This window comes from Petaurus breviceps, unplaced genomic scaffold (assembly GCF_028583685.1).
Source record: "Petaurus breviceps papuanus isolate PSGF00001 unplaced genomic scaffold, PetGlider_PUasm1.0 90654, whole genome shotgun sequence".
Lineage (NCBI taxonomy): Eukaryota > Metazoa > Chordata > Mammalia > Diprotodontia > Petauridae > Petaurus > Petaurus breviceps.
The window spans coordinates 5,379,241-5,403,323 of NW_027187301.1; the positions used below are offsets into that span (position 1 = coordinate 5,379,241).

The 24,083-nt window shown below is 38.7% G+C and overlaps 2 protein-coding genes and 1 pseudogene across 6 annotated transcripts in view; 1 reads left to right on the forward strand and 2 right to left on the reverse strand.

The window, feature by feature from the left end:
• Nucleotides 1–1,094: 1,094 nt before the first annotated feature.
• Nucleotides 1,095–5,660, reverse strand: RPL35A (ribosomal protein L35a). Of its 2 annotated transcripts, none has more exons than XM_069064985.1 (5): nt 5,559–5,660; nt 4,441–4,490; nt 4,116–4,268; nt 2,339–2,483; nt 1,095–1,255 (listed from the first exon to the last, which is right to left on the reverse strand). In XM_069064985.1, the coding sequence occupies exons 2-5, from the start codon at nt 4,449–4,451 to the stop codon at nt 1,232–1,234; spliced, it is 333 nt and encodes a 110-aa protein (XP_068921086.1). In that variant the 5' UTR covers nt 4,452–4,490; nt 5,559–5,660; the 3' UTR covers nt 1,095–1,231. The 2 variants fall into 2 exon arrangements, with proteins under 2 accessions (XP_068921086.1, XP_068921087.1); XM_069064986.1 differs by lacking the exon at nt 5,559–5,660 and adding an exon at nt 5,442–5,466.
• Nucleotides 5,661–5,761: 101 nt separating this feature from the next.
• The window catches only part of IQCG (IQ motif containing G), a 56,341-nt gene continuing 38,019 nt past the window's right edge, over nt 5,762–24,083 (forward strand). For 2 of the 4 annotated variants that reach the window (XM_069064981.1, XM_069064982.1), the window contains exons 1-4: nt 5,762–5,896; nt 14,748–14,815; nt 15,763–16,060; nt 20,067–20,293. In XM_069064981.1, coding sequence (XP_068921082.1) covers nt 14,781–14,815; nt 15,763–16,060; nt 20,067–20,293 — 560 coding nt within the window. In that variant the 5' untranslated portion in view covers nt 5,762–5,896; nt 14,748–14,780. The remainder of the gene's footprint in view (nt 5,897–14,747; nt 14,816–15,762; nt 16,061–20,066; nt 20,294–24,083) is intronic. The other 2 variants (XM_069064983.1, XM_069064984.1) reach the window with 2 other exon arrangements.
• On the reverse strand, nt 9,778–10,635 carry LOC138143682 (14-3-3 protein zeta/delta pseudogene; annotated as a pseudogene).

Sequence of the window (24,083 nt, forward strand, 5' to 3'; positions counted from 1 at the left end):
CCCTAATCCCTTCTTGTGTCTTCCCTGTTAATTAATCCCAATTTATCCTGCATATATAAATTAAATTTTAAGTGTTTGCACCTGTCCTTTTAGATTTTGAACTCAAGGGCAACAATAGTCTTTTGCTTTTCTATTTCAGACACTTGGAAGTGTCTGAGAGTTAAATACACGTTGGTGGACTCACTGCAAGTTGAAGATGGGAAGGCAATTTGCTGTGTTACAATGGAGATTTCTGTCAGTTATGGGTCGGACTAGATGGCTGTTAAAATTAATTTCCAACTCCTAAGACTCTTAAATAAATATAAAATAATTTCCAGAAGGTGCTGGCAACTAGGGTTCAGGAGAGGCCTCAAGTGGGTCTTAAACCTGAAGCAAGGGATTCTGCAAAGTGAAGTTAAGAACATTTCAGACACTGAGTGACAATGCCATATGTGGAGAACCGCAAGCAGGCCAGTTTGGCTAGAATGTAAAGGTTTTTAAATGTCAAACAGATGGCTTTCTGAAATTCAGTTTATCTCCTTAGTAGAAAAATCGCCAGACATTTGGAAAAAAAATTCAAGAGTAAGGGCTCCTATTTTGCCCAGGCTAAAAGCACAGGGCCCTATTGCACTGATGGGCATACAGAAGCTTTGGCCTTCCCCATTCCTGAACAGGACTGGTTTAATTCCTTAGGTAACCTGGTGGCTCCTCCCACCCTGGAGTTCACTCTGCTGATGCTTAACTTGGTTCTGCCATGGCAGTCACTGCAGCACAGAACTCCTAAGCTCAAGATATCTGCCAGCCTCAGTCTTCCCAGTAGATGAGATGTACAGCACCTTAACAAAAATCCTAAGTCTTACTTATTACTGTGCAGTAAGAAATCAAAGAGACTGTTTCAGAAAAACCCAGGAAGACTATATGACAAGACACAAAGTGAAATAAGCAGAACCAGGAAAACAACATACACAACCACAAGATAAATGGAAATAACAGTAACAAAACTAAATGCTGTGAAATTATGTTGATGTTTAGTTTCATAAAGTTTTTTTCATACTCTCTTACAAGGGATGCCTCTCTGATAGGAGGTAGGGTAGTAATAAAGTGGAAAATATAAGTGATGTAAAAGCAAAAGAGATCGGTAAATATTTATTTTAAAAAAAACACCAATAAACAGATCTTGAATAGGAAAAAGGCATTCAAAACAAATTATACATTTCAATAAATGTGTAATTTTATTTTATCAGTTTTCATTCTAGATCCTTGAGGGATAGAGCATCTGGAAGAAAAAAAAATTGGTAAGAGATAAGTAATAAATATACAAGTTAATTTTATCTTCCAAAGGGATATAGGGACTAAGAAATCAACACTTTTTTTTTTTTGGTGAGAAAACAAGGCCTTATATAAAGGCCATAAACTTTAAAATTTACTTTGTGATCTTGGTGAGCAAGAAGTGAAAAAAGACAAGTGATCTGAAGAAACAAAGAGATCTTGGCAAGAACAACACACCTCTCTTCCTATGCTTTTCTAAAGTTTCAAGTTTCCTATTTCGTGCCATGCCAAAGACAGAGAGGTACATGTCCCCTCGGAAAACATCTGATAACACTGAATGTAAACAAATGTAACTAAAGCTGAAATAATGCCAGTAGTGTTGAGTGATTTTCCAGGCCCATTTCAATCAGGGAAGGTAAAAAAAAAAATAATTCCGTTTCACCCATATATCAGTAAGTGTGCATCACTGAACACAGAAGGGGTAAACTGCTGGTTTTTAACATTTCCTACAAAAACCATGTGTGGTGCAGGTGCACACTGCACTCTCTAAAACAGTTTACTTTGTCTCTTAATAGTTATTTGCAACCCAATGAGGCTGGCCAGAAATTTGTCATCATTTTACAGATTAGGGAATTGAAGTCCAGAGAAAATAATTATGCAATTAAATACAGGTACTGTATATACACTGCCTTTGTGAGCATTTCTAATACTGACTTATTTTTCTATACATGGCAAGGTATTCTTAAATTTGCACAAAAACAAATTCTTAAATGTTGGTAGAATTTCTCTTCAGAAAATTATAAATACAGAGGCTATTTCTATGATCCACCTTAATTCTTAACATTTAACCCTGAAACTGCCTTTTGTTCGTTCAAAAGACTCAGACCCACTAGTTTAACAGGGTAATAAGTTCAAATAAGTTAAGTTCAAAGGGTAAGTTCAGATCTTTACTACCACCAACTTAATTCAGTTAGGATTTCAACTCAGTTCTTCCTGACTCCACATCCAGCACTTTATTGACTACATCTTCTAGTAGCCTAACAAGGATGTCTGACAATAGAAGGATGCTTTGTTCATGTGAATTACTCACCACTCGGATCCTGTGTCCAATGGCCTTGGCAGGAAGATTGCTCCTGAACTTGGCTCGAACCATTCCACTATTACCATGGGCCCGAGTAACTTTCCCCCAGATAACTCGTGTTCTGTTTGGTTTCCCACCAGGAGTTACTGTGTTGCTGATAGAGAAAAATACCCAGAATCTTAACCAATAAAATCACAATAACAATGCTCAATGAAACTCAAAGAAACCTTTGTACAAGTAGATCGTCTCAAACCACAAGTTAGGAAAACCATTCCATTCCCAAAGCCATTCCCAACAGAAACATTTCAAAACCTCAATTTAGTTCCCACATTCAATTTAAACATCCTAGCATCGATACAGAGTGAAGTGAGCAGATGTACACAGTAACAGCAATACTGTACAATGACTGTGAATATCTCGTTCTCAGCAACACAACAATCAGACAATTCCAAAGGACTCATTGATGTAAAATGCTATCCACCCCCAGACAAAGAACTGACTCCGCCAGATCATTCAATCTGAATGCAGATTGAAGCAAAACTATTTTTCACTTTCTTTCTGGTTCAAGTTTTTTCATGGAAACATTTTTACATGACTGCACATGTATAACCTGTATCAGATTGCTTACCAACCATTTCAGGGAGGGGGAGGCAAAGGGGAAGGGAAAGGAGGAGAAAACAGGGAACTCAAAATTTTTTTAAATATTGATAATTGGGGGAAAAGATTAGTTAAAAAAAAAAACTCGTACCCTAGCCACCATCCTACTGATTTAGGGGACTATAATCAGGAATATTCAGATTTAGAAATGGTTTCAGACCTCATCATTCAACAGAAACCAATCAATCCAAAGTTACCAATGATCTCTTAATCACCAAATCTAATGACCTTTTTCTCAATACTCATCCTTCTTGACCTGTCGATAACTATTAAACATTTATTAAGTAACTACTACTATACTACTCTTTCTTGATTCTCCTATCTATCTGACCATTCCTCAATCCAATTATAGGATCTTCATGAAGTAATGATTACTAAGTAGTGAGTGTCCAACAAGGTTCTATCCTGGGCCCTCCCTCTATACTATTTCATTTGATGATCTTATCAGCTACCTGAATTCAAGTTATCTGTTGCTAATTCTTAAAAATAATTAAATGTCACCTTCAACATATCATTCTCTCTGTATATTATCTATATAACCCCCCCCCATCCAATCTGTTGCCAATTCTCACTGTTTAACATCTCTTGCATATGCCCCCTCTTCTTTCCTATCACCTCATGCAGTCAAGTCTCTTGGTTTGTCTCCCTATTCCTTTCCACCATGCTTCACTCAGTTGTGATCTTCCATAAATGTAGGTATGACCATGTCAATTCACTTACTGAATAAACTCTAGTAACTCTCTAGCACTTCTAGGACCAAATGGAAAAAATCCTGTTTGGCACGTAGTCTTTCAAAATCTGTCCCCTCCTCACTTTCCAGTTTCCCTCATTAGACTGAGTTCCTTGAGAGGAAGGGTTATCTTTTGCCTCTCTTTTTATTTCCTGTACTCAGCATCACAGTTGGTACATAGTATACACCTAGATGTTTATTGACAGACTTATCATAATCCTTCCCTGAGGTACTGTAGGTCCAACAATATTTATATTCTTTTTGTTTTACATTCACACCAACAGGAATCTATCTGTATATTAAACAAGCTAGCACAAATGTCTTACCCTCCCTTAAAATTAAATGTCTACATTTAAATTCTCTTATTATTCTTGAGCCAGTTTCAAAAAAAGCACTTACTTTTTGGCTTTGTATACATAAGCACATCTCTTTCCCAAATAGAATTCAGTTTCATCACGCGCATAGACACCTTCAATTTTCAGAAGAGCTGTATGTTCCCTCTGGTTTCGTAGGCCTCTCTTGTAGCCAGCAAAAATGGCCTTGGACCACAGTCTAAGATGTAGAAATTACAAAGATAACCACTGTCATTTGTGAAGTTTACGAAGCCTGCTAAGAATATCTTAGTTCATACTGATTTTGTTGTCAAGGACAGAATATAGAAAATCTTGGAGAAAACATGGAAGAAAGAAAATAAAGGATAAGATAGTGAAATATACTTTCTTACCTTCCAGACATTTTGCTGTTCTAGAAGCCCTGTTTCCAGCAGGCCTTAAACTAAGAGAGACTCAGTTTAAATGACTGCAATATGATGCTAACATTATTTAAAAATTACTTAACAAAGACTGAAATTTTTTTTGGCCTTGTTTCAATGGGGTAAAAGACATTACCAATTCCTCCCAGATTTCTATTGATGGATGCATATTCACTGCACATACATCTCAATTACACTTATAAAGACATGAGAATTTGCAGAAAATATGCAGCATGGACACCCTTGGTACTAATCAAAGGAAAAACCAAAAAGGGTAGTGGTGGGAGTGCTGCTAAGGCTTGATAAGTGTAAAGGAAATTCTATGAAGGAGGCAGGGAGAAAAAAAGCATTAAGAAAACTAGCATTAATTCCTTCTCCATTCCCCAAAAACCACGTATGTGTGACCAGATTGGTCTGTTACAGACCATTCCTTCTGATCATGGCTTTTCCTCCTGCCTGGTATGTCCTTCACTTACATCCCTTGAAATTCCTGCCTACATTCAAGGCTCACTTCGTGTCTATTCCTTATGAGGAACATTCCGAAATTTTAACTGCATTTCCTCCCTACCAATGCTATTTTGTATATGTTCTGCACTCGAATCGACCAGTGTACACATCTAATTTTTTCCCAGGACAAAAGTTAAGCTCTTAGAGAGCGGGAGTTTTTTTCTTTCTTTTTTTCTTTTAAACATCCCAGAGCTATGGTTAGCTGCTAAAAAGAATGAACAAACCCTCAAAAATAAAGGCAGAATTTCGAATGGGCGCGGTAGCCGGCCCTGGAGACCAAGCCTCGGCCGAAGGTGCCCTAAAAGCCAAGCCAAAGGCTGGAGACACTGCAAAACCATGTCATCCACACAGCCCCGGAACTCGCTCGCGAGCCGCTGGGAAAAGCCCTTTCCCGGGGTGGCCCGGCGGGCCTTGCACCATCCACCCAGTATCTCTGCCATCCCCAAGCCTCCCACACCGGGAACCACCGTGATCATAAGCCGGGTCGGCGGCGAGCCAGCACTCGTGAGTAGCGGGGTCGCCGGCCTGACCCCCACAATGTTATTTAACTTGAAAAATGAGACAGGAGCACGAACGCGACTCACCTCCACAGCTCCAAGATGGAGGCAAAAGGAAGTGAGGGTCTTGCCGCGCGGCCTTGTGGGATATACACTCTTCCGCCCCGCCCCCCATTTCAGGTGCCCTCCGAAATAGCCAGAAGAACCACTGTTAAAAAAAAAACCCAAAATTTAAAATCCTACCTTCCGAAAAGAAACAAATAACTTCAAGGATCACAACCACAAATATTCCATTAAATCCTGCCGCTTTTCTTTATACAATGTGCACTGCTTGGAGTGTAAAGGAGGCATATCTTTAGGCCACTAAAGACGAGAAAAAGAAGCCCCTTCGGAAGCGTGCAGTTGCCATGGGAACCGCCTGCCCAGTAAGTTAGCCGCTGTGTTGGGCTCTCGCTAGAGAGAGGTGGGGATGGAGGCTTTGGGCTGGCGGGGAGGGTACGGGAGCACAATTTTCTGTCCCTTTTTCCGGGACTCGAGTTTTGGTTCGGGATCCTGCAGGGAGTTGCTAGGCTCTCTCCTTGCCTGCTCAGGAATTGGGTGCCACCTCCAGAGGCTGGCGGGCAGGCACCTCTCTTTCCACCCTCCCCGCACCCCGCCCTTTCCATTGCCCTCCCGGCCTCGAGAAGAAAGTTTTCCGAATTACTAAATAGCCGAATAGGATTTAAAGCTGGAGGGGACCCTAGAGACCATCCAGAGGAAGGGTTCTTAACCATTTTTTGTGTGTCCTGGAAGTCTGGTGAAGCCCTATGGACCTCTTTTCCCCAGAATAATGTTTTTAAATGCATAAAATAGGATTACAAAAGCAAGAGGAAGGGAGCAAACGTTTGTTAGGCGCCTACTGTGTGCTAGGCACCCGTGCACATTATCTCATCTGATCCTCACAACCACCCTAGGAGGTAGCTGCTGTTATCTCCGTTTTACTATTGAAGAAACTGAGGCAGATGGAGGTTAAGTGGGTTGCCCAAGGGCCACACAGCTAGTGTCTGAAGTTGGATTCAAACTCTGAATCTTCTTTACTCCAAGTCCAATGGTAACTGACTCCAGGATTATAAAAGAAATCAATTATATTGAAATATATAGTGTAAAAATATTTATGAAAAAATTCTTACCCTGCCGTCCAAGAATTCCTGTCCTAGACCAGTTTTAATTTAAAAAAATTTTTTTCAATTAGCAAAAAAAAAAAATTCTCCTACACTTCCCCAGATTTAGCCAATCTGCCCGTTGAAAAATAATTTAGTTTTTTCCAATTAAAAAAATTTATTTTCTCTTGAACCTCTCCCCTCCCCCATTGAAAAAAGAAAAACAAAGCTCTTGTAACAAATATGCAGTCAGACAAAACAAAAAGTCCGCAAAGACAAAAGTCCTGCGGCAGCTATGTCCAAAAATGTATTTTAATTTGTAACCACAATCCATCACCCCTCTGTGACAGGTTATTGCATTATCTGTATTTAATGCTTTCAAAGCTGTTTTTATGGATGTTTTTGTTTTAAACATTGCTGTTCTGGTTCTGTTCACTTCACTCTGCACCAGTTCATACAAATCCTTCCAGGTTTCTCTAAAATTGTCCCTTTTGATATTTTTAGTTCTCAACAATGGGGCAACTAGATGGCCAGTTGGCCACCCAACTAGGTGCAGTGGACTTAGGGGCCTGGAGTCAGGAAGACCTGAGTTCAAATTCAACCTTAGAATTAATAACCATGTGACCCTAGACAACCTTCAATATATCAAAACCTTGATGGGGAAAGTCGAAATGTGGAAGGGATAACTGTATTACCAGCTAGTTAGCACATAGCAGTCCTTACCCTCTTTACTTCCCTAAAATACTGCAGTGGGTGAGGAGCTGAGACACAGTGGGTCATTCTGTTTTGTAGATGTTTAATCTTGTTCTTATTATGAAAAACTGTTTTGAAAAGTGGTGGGGTTGAATCCATGGGGTTGGTCCCTTGAGGCCATCCCTCCAAAGCGGTTCAGCCTAGGTGTTTAATTTAAAAAAATCTTTTAATTTTCTCTAACTGACTTTTGCAAAGGGCAAAACAAAGATTTTTTTTTTAACAGTTCCAAAATGCTTTCAGGAATGGTCTTTTCGTTTTACAAATTAGGAAACTAAAGCCCCCCCAATTTTAAATGATTTGGACAGCTGTGGTAGCAGAACAAGGGTTTGAACCTAGTTGCTCTGGGTCAAAATCATACTCTCCACATCAGGAGATAACCCTTTAACCGGCCATTGAGATAACCTGTAAACCTTAAATAGCCATATAAATGCTGCTGCTGCTGCTGCTGCTGGTGGTGATGATGATGATGATGATGATGAAGATGAGTTGACTCTGCCAGAGATTTGGGTTCCTTGGCCCCTTCATTTTCCCACTTCCAGGAAGAATCAACGATCTTCCTTTTTGTTTCACAAACCAATTGTTTCGAAGCTCAGAGAATGGCTGCCATAATACTCTAGGCACGCCTTTTTTTTTTTTTTTGTCTGTAACCTAGTAGCATTTGCTTCTTCTTAGCCTGAATTTATTTAGAGAGCAAAAGAATTGTCTCAGGAAAAGGGAATGGATCCTTGTTAAGAATAGCTCTTTTTTTAATGTAATTAATTCAAAGTGTAACTTTTTTTAAGCTTTCATTTAGTATTTTTATTTTTCCCTAGTTACATGTTAAAACAATTTTTAACATTCCTTTTTTTTTTTTTTTTGCTTTTTGGAGAGGGGAAGGCAGGGCAATTGGGGTTAAGTGACTTGCCCAAGGTCACATAGACAGTACCTGTTAAGTGTCTGAAGTAAAATTTGAACTCAGGTCCTCCTGATTCCAGGGCTGGTGCTCTATTCACTGCTGCCACCTAGCCTCCCTTTAACATTCTTTTTTAAAACTTTGAGTTCCAAATTCTCTCCCTTCCTCCTTCCCCATCTCCAACCCCTACCTCCATTGAGAAGGCAAGCTGTTCCATGTAGGTTATAGTCGTCATGTAAGACATATTCATAATAGTCATGTTGTGAAAGAAAATATAGATAAGGAAAAAAACTCAAGAAAAATAAAGCTTCAATCAGTATTTAGACACCACCAATTATTCCTCTGGGGATGGATGACATTTTTCATCATAAGCCCTTCAGAGTTGTCTTGGATCATTGTGTTTCAGCGTGTAACCTTCAAAGGTGTCCTATTTGTCTGTTTCTTTCTGTTCTGTGATTTTTTTTTCCCATTCATAAAACTTTTATTCCACTTACATCAACTTAATACACATGTTCTTAACAATTATACTTGGATTGTTCATGAAAATTTCATAATACATTAAACAAAGCTAGCCATTATCTCAATTTATTTCCCTGTTAATTTTTACGGCACATGCATTTTAGGCAAGTATCAAAAAAATCACAAAAGCAAAAAAAAAAAAAACACCAAAATGTTAAATACGTGGGTTTTTTGTTTTACTGCTGTACTTGATATACAGTGACTTTATGAATATCAAACAATACATTGTTACTGCATCTTGTACATTTGTTCTTAGATTGCCTAAACCATTTAAATATAAATAAAGTGTGTGTCACAAAAATAATGAAAGTGAACAGCAGGTAACTTTACAAATAATGGAATGTGAACCGTTTCTTCCCTTCTCCGAAGTAAATTGACTGGGTTAAAGCTTTGTCTTAAGGAACACTTTTGCAATTGCAATCATAAAGGTATACACGTTGAGATTGTATATTCCACAAATACACATGGAATGACATGTAATATCTGTGGGACATCTGTTTCAACCACAGCCATGAGTGCTTCAACCCTAAAGTACCCACAGTAACTGCACCTGTGGCTGGAACCAATTATCCCTTTATCCCCCCACCACGACAGATCAATATGTAGGCAGTTGTCTTTGCTTAGACATGGAAGCTGTTTTAACACTGGCCTTGTGAAACCACAATGTACCAAAAGTACTATGCTAAATATGTAAAACATGTATAAAAATTTCATATCCCCATCTTGGCCACCTCAGATGAAAACAGATAAATCCCCAAATGTTAACTGGCTCTACTCCCCTAATATTAAACATAAAAACCACATGGGAGGGGCAGCGGGATGGTGCAATGAATAGAGCACCGGCCCTGGAGTCAGGAGGACCTGAGTTCAAATCCGGCCTCAGACACTTAACACAAAAAAACTAGCCGTGTGACGTTGGGCAAGTCACTTAACCCCAAGTGCCCTGCCTTCCACCCTCCAAAAAGCAAAAAACAAACAAACAAAAAAAAAAAAAACCCACACAGGAAATATAGAAATCCAAATAGAAGTAACATAAGCCTGTAGTAAATCATAAACAAAAACTATTTGTGGGACAGCACGAATGACAAATGGTCTGTTGTGTAAATTTTAGAATGAGCCAGAAAAAAGTTGGAAGGCTGGTTAATTCTCCCCTCCTCCTGCTTCAGCTTCATCTCCTTGAGTGTCCTATGTCCCCAGTGTCAGGTTGTCTTTCCGTAATCGCATTATTAGTGTGCTGTCTTTGTGTGATTCTTCACTTAATGTATCACGTTCAGCAATGGCTTCATCAAGAACTGTCTTTGCAAGGCTTTCCCTGGAGAGTTCAAGATCTCATAATAGCACACAGAGAGGTTCAAGGCCACACCCAATCTTTTAGGATGCATTGGGTGCATCTCCTTTTTGCTGATTTCAAATGCTTCTTGATATGCTTGTTGTGACTGACCCACTATTCCTTTCTTGTTCTCACCAGCAGCAACCTCAGCCAAATAACAGTAGTAGTCTCCTTTAGTTTCCAAATAGAAAACTTTGCTTTCTGTTTGTGAAGCTTTAAGAATCAAGAACTTCTCCAATAGAGACAATACGTCATTGAAGATATCTTCTTCAGTCTCAGTTTTCTCTCTGTATTCTGCGGCCATCTGCTCTTTTTTCTCAGCACCTTCCGTCTTTTGCTCAATACTTGAAACAACCCTCCAAGATCACCTTTGGGCCCCATGACATTTTTGTAAGCAAGAGAGAGAAGATTCCTCTCCTCATTGGATAATTCAGCTCCTTGCTCAGTTACAGATTTCAAGGCTGCCATGTTTTCATATTTCTCAGCCTGCTCAACCAATTTGGCCTTCTGCACCAGCTCATTTTTATCCATGACAATGCCCTGTGCCTGGAGTGGCAGCAGATGGAAGGGGGGTGGGGTGGGATTTAGTGGTCTCTGGGCAGTAGCAGTAGTCTCTTCTGTGATGTTTTTAAAAAATACTCTATTTGTTTAGCTCTGTCAGTTCAGAATAACAGAACTGTAGGCTCCCCTTTGGGCTGGGAATTCCTGTCCTGGTTATTAGTCTGCAAGCTAGGATAGAGGCTGGAAATGAGATCCAGCCTGGGGTCTGTACTGCAGCTGCTGGCTTTTGAACTTAACTTTTTTGTACGTTGCCTAGGGTCTCTCTAACTAGGAGCTGCCCTTCAGTACAGAGTCCTCTTCTCATTCCACCTTGCATCTGTGGCCTGGGTAGTGGGTGGCAAAGCTGCTAGATTGCAACTGTCCCTGTCTCAGTGCCAGTTCCTGGTATGTGTCTGAGACCTTTCCTTGCCCTGATGCACAGCCCCTCCCAGGGTGCTGGAGTGCTTACATGGGCCATGCTCCTGGAACATCCCTGGCAGACTCCCTCTTTGTCTGCCTGTGTCAAACTGGGCTGGACAAATGACTCACTGTGATTATTTTTCTGGATTTCCCAATCAGGATTTGGTCTGGTGTATTTTCTGGATCTATTTGGAGGAGTGTTTTGGGGGTTTTTTGGGGGGGAAGCTGATCACTGCTTCTTACCACTCTACTAACTTGTCTCTGCATCTCTTCTTCCAGGTTTTGAAAAACACTCATGAAACACTTTCTTTTCCCTTATTTTGACAACACTATACTAGCTTCTCTTTCTTCCCCAATGGGGAAAAATCCTTGTTACAAATAAATGTAGTCAAGCAAAACAAATCTACATATTTTCTATGTCTGTGTATGTCTCATTCTGTGCATTGAGTTAATTATTCCTCTGTCAGGAGGTAAGTAGCATATTTCATCACTGGTCCTCTAAAATATTGATTAGTCATTATATTAATCAGAGTTAAGTCTTTTAGAGTTGTTTTTTTTCTTTTCTTTTTTTGAGTTGGTTTTTTTTTCTTGATATTAATAGTATAAAATCTTCTCCTGGTTCAGTTCAATTTATTCTTCATGTCTCCTAAGTTTATTTTTTAAAATTCTTTTTAAACATTCATTTTAAAATTTTGAGCTCCAAATTCTCTCCTTTCCTGTAGTCCCTTCCCCACCCTTTGAGAAGACAAACAATATAATCCTCATTATACATGTCAAGTCATACAAAACATATTTCTATATAAGCCATGTTGAAAAAAAAAAGTGAAGAAAAATAAAGTAAAAAAAAATATGATTCAATCTTCACTCAGTTCTGGTTTATCAGCTCTCTCTCTCTCTCTGGAGGTGGGGAACATTTTTTCATCACCAGTGCTTTGGAAATGTCGTGGGTCATTGTCTTAATTAGAGTAGCTAAGTCTTCCACAGCTGATCATAGTTACGATATCGCCCTTACTATGTACATTCTTCTTCTGTTTCTGCTCACCTCACTTTTCATCAGTTCAAATGAGTCTTCCCAGGTTTTTCTGAAACCATCCCCTTTATTATTTCTTATAGCACAGTAATATTCACTATCATATACTATTGACATACCCTCAGTTTCTGATTCTTTGCCATCACAAAAAAGAGCTGCTATAAATGTTTTTTGTAAATATAGGTCCTTTTCTTTTTTCTTTGATCTCTTTGAGATACAGACCTACTAGTGGTATTGCTGGATCCAAGGGTGTGTATTCATTGATATATAGCCCTTTGGGCATAGTTCCAAATTGTTCTTCAGTTGGATCAGTTCTCAGCTTCACCCACACTGCATTAGTATACCTATTTTTCAGCATCACCCTCCAACATTTGTCATTTTCTTTTTTGTCCTATTAGCCAGTCTTATAGTTGTGAGGTGGTACCAAGTTTCATTAAAACTATCCCATTGTGGGGCAGCTAGGTGGCGTAACACACAAAAAACTAGCCCTGTGACCTTGGGCAAGTCACTTAACCCCAAATGCCCTCCAAAAAGCAAAAAAAACCTAAAACTATCCCATTGTAATTTCATTTCTCATGTGATTATATTGCATTACATTCATAATACTATAATTTTTTCGGGGATTCCTCAATTGATGATTGCCTACTTTATTATTGGTTCTTTGCCACATCAAAAAGATCTGCTCTAAATATTTTTATACACATGGGTCCTTTTTCTATTTCTTTGGTCTTTTGGGGCCATAGAACTACTAGTGGTATCACTGGGTCAGAGATGATGTGCAGTTTTTAGTGACCTTTAGGTTATACTTCCAAACTGCTTCGCAGCATGACTAGACCAAGTCACAGTTCTACCAGCAGTGCATTGGTACAATTAGTGTGTCTGGATTGCTATAGCTAGTCCCTGTCATTTTCCTTTTATGTCATCTTTGCCAATGTGATAGATATGAAATAGAGCCTCAGAGTCATTTCCATTTGCGTTTCTCAAAAAAGTGATTTGAAATGGATTTTTCCCCCCCATATGTATAGCTTAAATTTTTTTCCTTTGAGAACAGCATGTTCATTTCTTTGGGGCATTTATCCATGGGGGAATGACTGTCTTTCTTATATGTTTGAAACGGTTTTTCATATGTCTTGATTATAAGACCTTTATCAGAGAAATTTGTTGTAAAAATTTTTCCTAGTTAACTTTTATTTCCTTTTTAATTTTGATGCACTGGTTTTGTGCAAAATTTTTTCAATTTTATGTCAAGTGATCTATTTTCTCCTTTGTGTGATCCTCTTTAGTTTCATGTTTTGTCATGATTTCTTTCCCTATACCTCATTGAAAAAAGTATTTTCTTCCTTGCTCTTCTAAGATGTGATCAGATGAGATAAGATAATGTTTGTAAAGGGCTTAGCATAGAGCTTGGCCCATAGTAGTTGCTTAATAAATACTTATTCTCTTCCTCTTTCCCTCCCTCCTTTTTATATCTAAGCCATGGAGCTACTTAAAGATTATCTTAGCATATGATGTGAGATGTTGGTCTAAACCTAATTACCTTCCGAATGCTTTTTAGATTTCCAACTATTTTTTGTTGAATAGGGAGTCTTTACACCAGAAATTGAGGTCTTTGGGTTCATTGGACACTAGGTTACTATTTATTTTTTTCTGTACATTGTATATTATCTGTTCCCCTGATTTTCTGTTTTTAGTATGAAGTAGTTTTGATGATTATTACTTTGTAGTACAGTTTAAGGTCTGGACGATTAGGTCTTTTCTTCCCACTATTTCTTATTATTTCCTTTGAGAATCCTGAATTTCCACCCCATGAAATTTGCTGGGGTTTTTTCCCTTTAAGCTTCAAAGTAATCCTTTGGCAGTTTGATTGGAGTGGTACTGAATAAATAAATTAATTTGTGTGGTATTCTCATTTTAATTATATTGGTATGGCCCAAATATGAGCACCTAATATCTCCATCTTTATCTTTGTAAAGTATGTTTTGTAGTTGTATTTATGTGATTCCTTTGTTTCTTAGTAAGGGGACTCCTAAATATTTTATACATTCTGTAGTTATTTTATTTCTCCTTACCTTGTTTTTCAGAGAGAACAGAAACATTTTCTCAGGAAGTGGGTTTTATTTCAAGACACATATTTCCTCCTATTCAAGCTTCCAAGGGAGTGAACTAAGTTATTTTCTGACATCCCTTCCAGTTATAAAGTTCTGTGAAGCAACATGATATGACAGCAGAAGCTTTGGACTTGGCATCTCAGATGTGACACGAAAGCTGGGACCACACGCAATTCACTTGATCTGTCTGAGCCTGCGACTGTTGACCGCCTATCTCACAGGCTTACTGTGGTTCATAACAAACTATATAAACGACAAAATCGTTATTTAGGAACAAACTATTGAATATTTTGATTTGCTTTTAGCCTTGTTATTTATTAGGCTGAATTGTTAGTAGACCTAACGGTTCTCATTACTATTTCAGTTCTGGAATTTCACTATATGGTGTGAAAAGAGAGAAAAATATGAAAACCATATGTTAATTCAGGAGGAAAGCTGAAGCTTTTTTTGATAATACCATAGTATCTTCCTCTACAGGCAAGAACAATTTTAAGCTCTTTTAGTCCCTCTAGCAAACTAAACCTAATTTTACTTTTCTATTTCAGGTTACTACATTTTTATGAAGTGTTGAAGCCCCAATGGAAAACACTAACTATGTCTCAGTGATAAAGGGGTAAGTTCAAATTCAAAGTTTTAAAATCTTGTAGATGCTTTTATGTAATACATTGATAAACATTTTTGTACCACAGATACATATACTTAACAGATTGTGATTTGATAGGATGGCATAAAGTTTTTGAAGTTTGACTCAAATCCATAGTAAGACAGAAAGAGATGTTTAAATACCATTAACTTATATATCTGTCTTGAGAATTAAGATTTTTTTTTTCTCAACTCTTTTGCAAAGGTGGGGGGAGGGCTCATGGGCATGGAACATTATATATATGGTCAAATTTTTTCAATTTATTGATTGGTTTTACTGATTTTAAAGCTTTTTTCTAAATAATTTAGTATTTAATTTTTTCCCCAATTACATGTAAAAACGATTTTTTACAATCATTTTTAAAATTTTGAGTTTCATATTCTCTTCTTTCCCACCCTCCTCATTGAGAGGGCAAGCAATTTGATATAGGTTATACATTTGTATATTTCCATGTTAGTCATGTTGTAAAAGAAAACATAGACCAAAAAAAAAACCCTAAGAAAAATAAAGAAATTTATTGATATCTTTTTTAAAAGTCTTTTGTTAGAAAGTATAGCTTTTTAAAGTGGTGGAAGAGAAAGGATAAATAAAACTCATTTTTAAAAAAAGTAAGGTATTTGCATTTCCAGGTAGGGTTGTCCCAATTATTGCTCTAGGATATGCAAACAAAGCCTTAAATGGACCTCTAGCTCACAATAAATTAGTTCTTTTCTTTATACAAATCAATGACTAACATAGTCCACACTTGGGTCAAATTTGAGTTTCATCGTATCCCGTCTGCCTTTAGAGTTTGAACAAAGTCTAAAATTTGGGGAATTTTAAAACATTTCTTTAAATTTGTACAAATTTATGTTTCAACATATATATTACTTCAAGCATTCCTCAGACTAATTCATGTACTTTTCTGATTATATTAGGGAGGAGCAGGGGGAGGCTGAGGAAGAGGAGGAGGGGGAGGCAATATCCATTCCTTCAAAGGTTTTTCATCCTCAAGTGGTGGCTGTGACAGGAGCTCCTCCGAGAATTCACAAGCAAGAGGAACCTGAAGCCATACCCTTACCTAAACAGTTACCTGTCATCCAGGAAGTAATCAACACCCTCCCTCCTCTGGATATGCTGAGGATTTCTGCAGTTCTGGAAGACACCCTGGACCAGCTTTCTATCCTGAACTATATCATGCCAGCTCCATTTGAAAGGAAGAGGGAGAGCATCCATGTACGTACTGCTCTGATTACTATTTACCTTCTATTAATTCTTAGTTTTTGCTCCCCTTTCTTCTTCTCTGACTTTTACAGCTAATATCACTAACATTTGGTTCAAAGAATCACACCTTTATCTCAGATCATCCCAGTATTATTCATATGTGAAGGGAAATAGTCACGATCCAGTGTGCATTCAACAATATGATTTCCATTTCTATTTGTTGATGTGCAGACCAAGTAAAATTAATTGAAAAAGCTCATGGGAAAATGTGTAATGCTGTTTCTTATTCCGTTCCATTGTAAATGTTTGTAAATGTATCCTTTGCACTGCTGCAATATGACCACAAGAGGGCGGTTATATTTGGCACACTAATTACTATTTAGGAAAGATCTCACCCCTTAGTTAAGCCCCCCCCAGGTTGGAGGACCTGTGATCTTGAGACCTTCTTGGTCTTTGGGTGCAGCCTTTGACTGAGTCCAAGTTTTACAGAACAAGATTTGTTCTGTGAGGTTTGGATTCAGTCAAAGGGTCATACTTGGGGACCTAGAGGGCCACATGTGGCCTTGAGACCACAGGTTAAACCCACCCCTGGTTAAACCCTTTCTACAGATACAGTGAAAGTCAACACATTTATATTATTGCCATGGCCCCCTGCTGCAAACCACCATCATGTTTTCAAATAGCACACCTTAGTCGTATGCAGGGTCTTTACAAGGTGTTTGTGTACTTTAAATTTTAATAAGTGAGGTTGTTGCTGGGGCTAGGTGGTGCAGTGAATAGAACACCGGTCCTTTCTATTTCTCTTCAGTAATTTCCAGAGACTTATCATATCTAATCATTTTTAAATTTTATCTAATCTTTTAAAATTCAGATCTTTTAAATTCTTTCTTGTTAATTTTTTGGTTAGATATCTCTAACTCTGAAATCTCTCACTATTGAAGTTTTACTGTCTATTTCTTCCTATAACTCATTTAGCTTTTTCTTTATGTTTTTAGCTGCTATTACATTTGTTGCATATATCTTAAGTATTGAAGTTCATTCATTTTTTATGAGACCTTTTGGACAAAAATGTAATTTCCCTGTTTACGTCTTTTGAGTCTATTTTTGCTGTTGACTTGTCTGGAATCATAATTTCTAACCTTGTTTTTTAAAAAAAGATTCGTCTGAGGCGCAACAGATTTGCTCAAGCCTACTATTTTAACTCTGTGTGAGCCTTTATGTTTTAAATGTACTCATTATGAATAACATATTATTAGATTCTACTTACTAAGCCATTCTGTTACCCTTTTTTTGTGTTATAGGTAAATTTATCCCATTCTCATTCAAAGTCATGATTATTGATTATGTATTTCTCTTTTTCCTGTTCTCTTATACTTTTTCCTGTCTTTACTCCTCTGACCTTTCTTTATCACAAAGTCTTGCCCTTTCTTTCCTTTTAAATCTCTTTTCATTATCTCCCCTTCCCTTCTTAAAGCTTGGGGTTTCTTTTGCTTATGACCAATCCCTCCTTGAATCTACCCTTCCTCTCACCCTTTTTTCCTTTCTCTCTCTCACCTCTTGTCTCTCTGGTGAATTGAATGTATTTTTAGACTAACCTCTTTATAAATGCGTGTGTGAGGGAGAGATCTACCCTCTTTTGACCAGTTTAAAGGAAAATGAGGTTCAGTTGACTTGAGCTTCCCCTGCTCCTCCCACATTTGTGTGAGATTCTACTTGTGAAACCTTTTTATGGAGACAATAAATTCTCTTACCTCCAGCATGCTCCCCTTTTCCCCTAGGATATCCTTTTCTTTTTTTTTTTAATTTAAATTAATTTATTTACTTTTAGTTTACAACATTCAGTTCCACAATCCTTTGAGTTTCAAATATTCTCCCCCTTCCCCCCCCACAGCAGCATGCAGTCAAATATAGGATCCACAAATACCTTCACATTAAACACTAAATTAAACATTCACATTAAACATTAAATCTCTTTCCATCATGAGTCTTTTGGAGTTTTCTTCTAAACTTACATTGCTGAGAGGAGTCCCGTCTGTCAAGGTTAGTCATCACACATACGTTGTGTCTGTAATTGTGTAAAAATTTCTCCTGGTTCTACTCTTCTCACTCAACATCAGTTTATATGTCTTTCCAGGTTATCATGAAGTCCCTCTGCTCCTCATTTCTTATAGCACAATAGTATTCCATTACATTCATATACCACAACTTATTCAACCATTCCCCAATTGATGGGCATCCCCTTGATTTCCAATTCTTTGCCACCACAAAAAGAGCTGCTATAAATATTTTTATACATACTGGTCTTCCTCCCACTTCTATGATCTCTTTGGGATACAACCCCAGAAGTGGTATGGCTGGGTATGCACTTATTAAATATAGTCCTGTGGGCATAGTTCCAGATTGCTCTCCAGAATGGTTGGATCAGTTCACAACTCCACCAACACCACATTAGTATTCCAATTTTTCCACATCCTCTCCAGCATTTATCATTTTCCTATTTTGTCATCTTAGCCAATCTGGCTAGTAAGATGTGGCACCTCAGAGTTGTTTTGATTTGCATTTCTCTAATCAATAGTGATTTAGAGCATTTTTTCATATGCTTATAGATATCTTTAATTTCAACCTCTGGAAACTGCCTGTTCATATTAAGATATCCTTTTCTTATCCCTTTCTTTTCTTATTTCAGTATCATCAAAACATAACAAAATCATTCCCAGGGGGCAGCCAGGTAGCACAGCGAGTAAGAGCACTGGCTCCAGTGTTGAAAAGACCTGGAGATCGAATCCTGGGCTCAGATTAGCACCCACCCAGAAACACCTGGCCGTGTAACCTTAAGCAAGTTACTTAGCCCCAATTGCTTAGGGGTGGCCATGTGGCTCAGAGAGTAAGAAGAGCACTGGCTCCAGTGTCTGGATGACCTGGATCAAATCCAGGCTCAGATACTCAGCACCACACCCAGAAATAACTGGCTGTGTAACCTTGAGCAAATTACTTAACCCCGATTGCTTTAAAAAAAAATCATTCCCAGGTCCTTGGTCTTTACTCTCTTTATTGTCTCTGATGACATCAGTGTTCTGAAAGGACTCTTGTATCATCTCCCCCCACCTCTATCCATTATAATGTAAACAATTCATCTTATATAGTCCCTTCTTTTGCTTATTTGTGTTTATCTTTTTATGTTTCTCTGATCTCCCATGTTTATATTTCAGTTTCTATTCCATTCTGATCATGTAATCAGAAATGCTTGAAAGTTTTCTATTTCATTGATGGTTCTTCTCTTTCTTCCTCCCCTCTCATTTTAGTATACTTGGTTTTATTGTGTAAGTTAGCTTATATCTTTTGCCTTTTGGAATATTACATTCTATGCTCTCTGCTTCTTAATAGTGGTAACTGCTAAATCTTGGGTAGTCCTTATTATGGTTTCTCAGTACTTGAACTCCTTCTCTCTGGCTGCATGAAGTATTTTCTCTTGGACCTGGAAAGCTCTGGATTATGCCATCATGTTCCTGGGAATTGTCTTGATGTAGTTGTTTTCAGGAGGTGATTGCTAGAGTCTTTCTTGTTTTCCCTTTGCCTAGAGGGCATTCACATATCTCAGCTCTTCCCTTAACTAGCTAGCTGTATGACCTTAAACCGCTTCACCTAAAGTGAGAGGACTGAAGAAAATGCTCCTTAGATCTCTTTCTACTCTTAAGTCATATAATTCTAAATAAATAGAGAATCCTAATACAATTGACAAAACAATTTAGCTCAAGTGTTTCGAAACAGTATACTAAAAACAGTCATAGAACAGAGATAAGTCAGTCCTCTAATAATCTCTTCTACAATGTTAAATTTTGGGTCTAAAAATTTCTTTGGATTTTCCCCACAGTACCATCTACACTATACCATCATGCATTGTGCCACTTGCTAGAATCTCCTTCTTCTTAATACTGACACACATTCTATTTATTTTTAAGCACAATGTTGGTCTTTTTCTCTTCTCTTTCATGTGTAAAAATATTATATATTCTTTCAGAAATCAAGCAGAGACATGAACATTGTCGTCCAAAACCTAGACCGATTGCAAACATCTATCATGCAACAGAGAAAATCTAGCACAGCAGCAGAATTAGAAGGAGCCAAGCTGATACATCGAGCCCAGCCTGAAAAACATGAAGACAAAACAGAAGATTTCATTGCTAAAAGACCTGCAAGGCAAACCATCCTGACTTTAGAAAATCTCAGCAAAGTTCAGTCAGATAGGTAAGAGAGAGAAAATATGTCATCAGCTTAATAACTGGATGGATGGGTGGATGGCTAAAAAAAAAAAAAAACCAAAACCCAAGCATTTATTAAGCCCTTGCTTTATGCCAGGCACTGGGCTAAGCACTAAGGACATGGAGAAAGGCAAGAACAGTCCCTGCCCTCAAGGAGCTGACATTCTAATAGAGACAACTTTTTAAAAAGCTATAAACTGAGTGTGGAGTAGGTAGAAGGAATTCCTAGAGAGGAAGGCAGTAGCAGCTGGATAAAAGGAAAAGGTCTCTGAAAGAAGGTGGAATTTGAGCTATGTCTTGAAGGAAATCAGGGAAACAAAAAGGTAAGGGGTGCAGACCATTCCAGGGAAGGGGACGTCTAGTGCAAAGGCAATGAGAGGGAGATGTTGTGTCTTGTTCAGGGAACAGCAAATAGGCTAATGTAGCTGGATCATCAAGTGGAGGGGGAGGGAGAGAAAAGTTTCAAAAGACTGGAAAAGTGGCAAAAGGCCAGGTTACCAAGAGATTTTAAGACCAAATATTTAAGTTTATATTTGTTCTTGGAGAAAATAGGGAGCCACTGGAGTTAGACTTTAGGAAAATCAGTTGGCCAGCTGAATGGTGAAAGGATGGGAGTAGGGAGAGAATTAAGACAAGGAGACCAATCAGAACCAATAGTTCAGGTGAGGGTAACAGAGACCTGTATTAGGGCAATAATTGTGTGAGTGGCAAGTAGGAGACATACATAAAAGATGTTATGAAAGCAGAAGTGACAAGATTCGGCAACAGATTGACTGTGTGGGATGAGTAAGAATGAGTCAAGAATGACAATGAAGTTGTAGGCTTGGGTGACTGGGGAGATGGTGGTGCCCGTGACAGTAATGGGAAGTTTGGAAAGTGGGAGGGGTGAGCAGTGGGGATAATAATGAATTATTTTTTAAACATTGAGTTAGAGATGTCTATGAGACATCTGGTTCAAAATGTTCAAAAGGCAGTTGGTGATGAGAGCCTGGAGCTGAGGGAAGAGGCTAGGACTGAGTAGAGAGATCTAGGAATCACCTGCATACAGGTGATAACTGAACACATGGACTAAAGAACTCACCACTCCAGACAGAGTTGAGGAAAACGAGAAGAGGGCCCAAGGCATCGATTTGATACGCACCCACAATCATTGGGGATGGCAGCAAGAAAGGCTGAGAGGCAGCAATCAGGTACATAGGAGGAGACACAGGAGGAAGCAGTGTCGGACTGAGAGAAGAGAGAATGTCCTGGGGAAGAAAGTAATCAGCTATGAGACACTGCAGAGAGGTCAGAAAGAGAGGATGGAGAAGAGGCCATTGGATCTGATCATCAAAAATCAGTGGTGACTTTGGAGAGAGCAGGGTCAGTTTAGGTGATGATGAGGTCAGAAGCCAGATTGCTGAGGTTTGGAAGAGTAGAAGTACCTCATGTAGACAGCTTTTTCAAGGAGTTTATTGGATAAGGGGAGGAGAAATATGATAGGATGACAGCCAGTAGGAATAGTAGAACCCAGTGAAGATTTTTTTTAAAGGAAAGGGGGGGCGGTATGCATCTGTTTCTAGGCAGCAGGGAAGGAATCGGTAGATAAGAAGAGCTTGACTATTAGAGAGTGGGGATAACACGGGGGGGCACCAGAAAGAAAGGTATCATGACATGTCGTTATTGGCCGGGAGAAGACGAGAGTGAAGGAGGAAATGGTGGGGAAAACGTACGAATGGTGTGAGATGAAGAGAGAAAGAGAGGGAACTAGTGGCTTCCGTCTTTTCAGTGAAGTGTGAGGGAAGGTCTTCTGAGGAGGGGGTGGGAGATGGGGAGGGAAGCTTGAGTAGAAACAAGAAAGTTTAAAAGAATTTCTGTAGAGAGTGAGATAGAAAAATCAACTACAGTGTGTCCACGAGAAACCGAATGGACAAGTAGCCACACTGATATTTATCAGTCCATTGATCCTAAATGCCTCCTGGAGCTTCATAGTATTAGAGCATGTTTACTTAAAATGGGTTAAATATGAGAAAGACGGTGCTCCGTTGATTTCTGATATTTATGTGACCTCATTACTCCCTGTGACATTAGCATATGGGATATAAATATGTAGGGAGTGTAAATGCGGATAAAACATCTTTGGGTGAGGTAGTGTTCACTCGAAGTATTGGCTCATTTGGGCATCACCAAGGGGGGAACAATCTACCAAGGGATTGGAATTAGCTCATACTGTCATATATTTGTTAGCCACTGGGTGGTGATATTGAGTACAATTTGTTGTACATGTGCAACTAGATGAACATCCTGAACAAGTGGCTACCTTTTCTCACCTGGTCCTGGGTGGTCACACTTTGTGTTTCACAGAGTTCATTCATGCTGCCTGGATGGGCCCCCACTTGGTTGTTCTTCAGTCAGTCTCTGGTTGACTGCACTGCTATGGCCCTGTTGCCTAGGTCCTGACCCTCCACTGTGCTGTCTCTGCTCCAGAATTTTCTCTTTCTTTCTTTCTTTCTTTCTTCCTTTCTTCCTTTCTTCCTTTCTTCCTTTCTTCCTTTCTTTCTTCCTTCCTTCCTTCCTTCCTTCCTTCCTTCCTTCCTTCCTTCCTTCCTTCCTTCCTTCCTTCCTTCCTTCCTTCCTCCCTTCCTCTCTCTCTCTCTCTCTTTGTCTCTTTCTCTCTCTCTGTTTCCCTCTCGCTCCTTTTCATTCATCCCTTCCTCCCTCTCTCTCTCTCTCTCTCTCTCTCTCTCTCTCTCTCTCTCTCTCTCTCTCTCTTTCTCTCTTTCTTTCTTTTGAGGTTAAGTGACTTGCCCAAGGTCACACGGCTAGTTTTTGTGTTGTGTCTGAGGTCAGATTTGAACTCAGGTCCTCCTGATTCCAGGGCCGGTGCTCTATTCACTGCGCCACCTAGCCACCCCGGGCTCTAGAATTTTCAATTGGAAGAAGAGAGAAGTGTGCAAGAGAAAGAAAGCATGAAGAACCCATGGGGCTCCTGCTTCTATTACAGAAGGGATCATCTTGATCCCAGGTGGGGGCAAAATAACCTCTTTTCTGTGCCAGTATCCCAGAATTTGCTGAGATTTGCTCTGAATTGTCCCAGAACCATGGAAAGAAGTTCAGAGAGATAGTGAAAGCAAAACAGAGTTCTCTAGGGCTTTAGCTATTAATAGACAACAATGAATTTAGCTTTATGCCCATTACTCAAGGGCAATCATCTGTTTTCTCTGTCCTATAAGTCTATATAAGATATAGTTTTGTAGTATAGACTTTTGGTAAATCAGAGTTTATGAAAGTAACCATCTCTGTCACAAAGGCCATGGTTCTTATTGTTTTTAATCTGGACTGGATCCAGACAGGAGACAGAAAGATCTGCTTGTAAATTCGGCCTGGTAATGAATGGTCCTTTTTCATTTTAGGTTTAATGGCTCCTCTCTTTTCCAGTAGAGTACATGACCCAAGTTTAACAATTTCTAATTAGTAGTTCAAAGGGAACATTAGATCACAGATGTAGAATTAATATACTTAAATGCTATTTTAAAACAGATTTAGTATTTAGATACTTATGCCCAGTATCTAGCTCAGAAGAGACTTCAAGATGTTATAGAATCTTTGGGAAAATATGCATCTTCAGCATCTATAAGCTAAGTGGAATGCAAAAGGATATCTGTGACAGATATTCTACATTGCTACATCTAAGAATTTAGTGTAAATTTGATGATTTGTAGCTAAGTTTTTTCTCCTCCTTACTCTCATTGCCTATACAGAATATGTATATAGCCCCTCTGAGAGCTTTGAATTTA